We start from the raw sequence: 2,676 nt of genomic DNA on the forward strand, positions 1-2,676 counted from the left end.
TTTCATGTGTATGTGATTATTTGTGTGTGTGTCTGTGTGAGTGTTTTCATGTGTATGTGCATGAGATTATTTGTGTGTGTGCGTCAGTCTGAGTGTTTTCATGTGTATGTGCATGTGCTTATCTGTGTGTGTGGGGTGTTTGACTGTTTTATTGTGTTTGTGCATGTTAATATTTGTGTGTGTGTTTTCATGTGTATGTGCATTTGATTGAGTGAGTATGTGAGTGTGTGTCTGCGTTAGTGTTTTATGTGTAAGTGAATGTTATTATTTGTGTTTTTGTATGTATGTGCATGTGATTGTGTGTGTGTGTGAATGTTATTATTTGTGTTTTTGTATGTATGTGCATGTGATTGTGTGTGAATGTTTTCATGTGTATGTGCATGTGATTATGAGTGTGTGTTTTTATTTATATTTGTATAGTATTTGTGTGTGTGCGTATGATTTTTTGTGTGCGTTTGCATGAATGCTTTTATATGTGTGTGTGTGCATTTGAATATTTGTGTGTGTTTTACGTATGTGTGTGTGCTATTATACGTGTATTTTGTGTTTATATATAAATGTGCACTTGTTTTTTCTTGTGTATATATGCATGTGAGTATAAATGTAACACTGTGTGTGTTTATACCATGCATGTGACAATACTCTACACAATGTAGCTTCTTATGTAAGTTTAATAGACAAATCGTTTTCCTGTACTTGACTGTAATTACTGTTTAATAATATTTCTGTTCTACACTGCCCCTTATGTTGGTGCTATATATACACAGTTGCCTATAATAATACAAGAAGATCAGATTTTTATACACAAGTATTTTATTTCTAGTACAGTTCACACAATATGTGCACAATATACAAACATCACTGGCTCACAGGTAACAGCATTATTATTATGGTCAGTGTATCTAGCACAGGATTCTCACCCAGGCATCTTGTAAACAGAATGCAGCATGAAGAGGCTTAGTGAAGGTGGCAGTGTAGGTGTGTAAGTGTCTGATTGGGTCACACAGCTCATAAAAGGACAGACGCCCAGCCTCATAGTCCAGCAGTATTCCTACTCTGTCACATGATAGAGGGGGGTCAAATGAGGTTTCTATTGTATTATGTAGCAGTGCACAATCACTATCAACGCACCAGGACTTGTCATTATCTCCTATCCCTGACTTACGTCCTGTCCTCTTCATGCTGGGATAACAAACCCCTACCCACCAGTGCCCTGCATTACTTGTCTTCATATCCCAGTAATGCCGTCCTGAGGAAAAGCTCCTGGTACTTAATACCTGAGAATAGGTTGTAAATCTCTCTGGTGTATCTGGTCGCTGCTGGTCTATATCTGTATAAGATGCAGTTTTTAGGTCACCTGATAAAATAACATTATTATCAGCTGTGCTTATATCCAGTAATATGTCTGTCACCTGCATATAGAGCCCTCTCTTTATATCAGTCACAATATCAGCTAAACCTCTGTATAAGGTCACTGAGATCAGACCCTCATCCAAATCCCCCCCAGCAGGAACCAGTTTATCCCCTCCCTGTCTGACCTCATTATCTCCCTTCTCAGCCCCACAAAAGTTATCTCTGTGTGATTCCTGTTCTTGTAGGACAGTTAATGGGTCAGTCATGTTGCACAGCTCCTCAATGTGACAAATCTTCCTGGTCAGCTCGTCCTTCTCTTTTTCCAGCTGCTGGATCAGATCAGAGATTGTGAGTAAAACCTGCTCCTGCTGCCGGGTGATCTCACTCAGGACTCGCTTCTCTAGATCTTCCAGCTGTTTCCTGATGTCCCTAATCAGGGCAGTGAGTCGCTCTGTTACACCAGCTGCTTTCTCTTGCACCCCTCTCCTGTGCTCCTGCAGACTCTGGACTCTTTTCTCAGTCTTCTCTCTCTTTGTGGTCAATTTCTGCAGAACATCTCTCAGTTTCTTTTTCTTCTTCTCAGAAGCCTCATTCAGCAGCTCCAACTGGTGTCCCCTGTGGTCTCCGACCAGGGAGCAGGACGCACAGACACAGGCAGCATCCTCAGTGCAGAAATATAATAGGAGCATCTTGTGGGTGGAGCATTTTCTGTTACAACAGGAAGTGGTGGGTTCAGTTAAGACGTGTTCCTCAGACTTGCTGTGTACACTCAGGTGGGTATCACACAGAGAAGCCTCACACATCAGACAGGATTTAGCAGCAGGTACAGGAGAGTGAATACAATAAGTGCAGAAGACCCCAGTCTCTCTTTTCTTCAGCTGAGTAGGATGTAGATTTCTCACTATGTTACATAGTGTAATGTTCCTCTGCAGTTTAGGTTTTGTATTAAAAGTTTCTCTGCACTCAGGACAGGTATAGACCCCAGACCCCTCCTGGGTACCCAGCACACTCTCAATACAGCCCAGGCAGAAGTTATGGCCACAGCTGAGATTTACAGGATCTGTATAAATGCTCAGGCAGATAGAGCAGGTTAGTTCCTCTCTCAGATCAGCAAATGCCATGTTTGTATCAGCAGCAGGAAATGAAAGTGAAAGTCTCTTCTTATTCAGTACAGGGAGTGTTGTGATTGTTACTGGCAAACTTGCTTCCTTATTTTTAACCCTTCAAGGTTCTGATTGCAGTTTGTTGCACGTTAAGCAGCAGCAACACTATATATATATATTGTGTGTGACAGGGTTAAAGATAGACATTAGAGAGAGCTGT

The 2,676-nt window shown here is 41.3% G+C and overlaps 1 protein-coding gene across 1 annotated transcript; it reads right to left on the reverse strand.

The window, feature by feature from the left end:
* Positions 1-795: 795 nt before the first annotated feature.
* LOC128666787 (E3 ubiquitin/ISG15 ligase TRIM25-like) lies at positions 796-2,474 on the reverse strand. The gene has a single exon (XM_053721583.1). It carries the CDS (start codon positions 2,472-2,474, stop codon positions 903-905), a length of 1,572 nt encoding a protein of 523 aa, XP_053577558.1. The 3' UTR covers positions 796-902.
* Positions 2,475-2,676: the final 202 nt, after the last annotated feature.

This window comes from Bombina bombina, chromosome 7 (genome assembly GCF_027579735.1).
Source record: "Bombina bombina isolate aBomBom1 chromosome 7, aBomBom1.pri, whole genome shotgun sequence".
Lineage (NCBI taxonomy): Eukaryota > Metazoa > Chordata > Amphibia > Anura > Bombinatoridae > Bombina > Bombina bombina.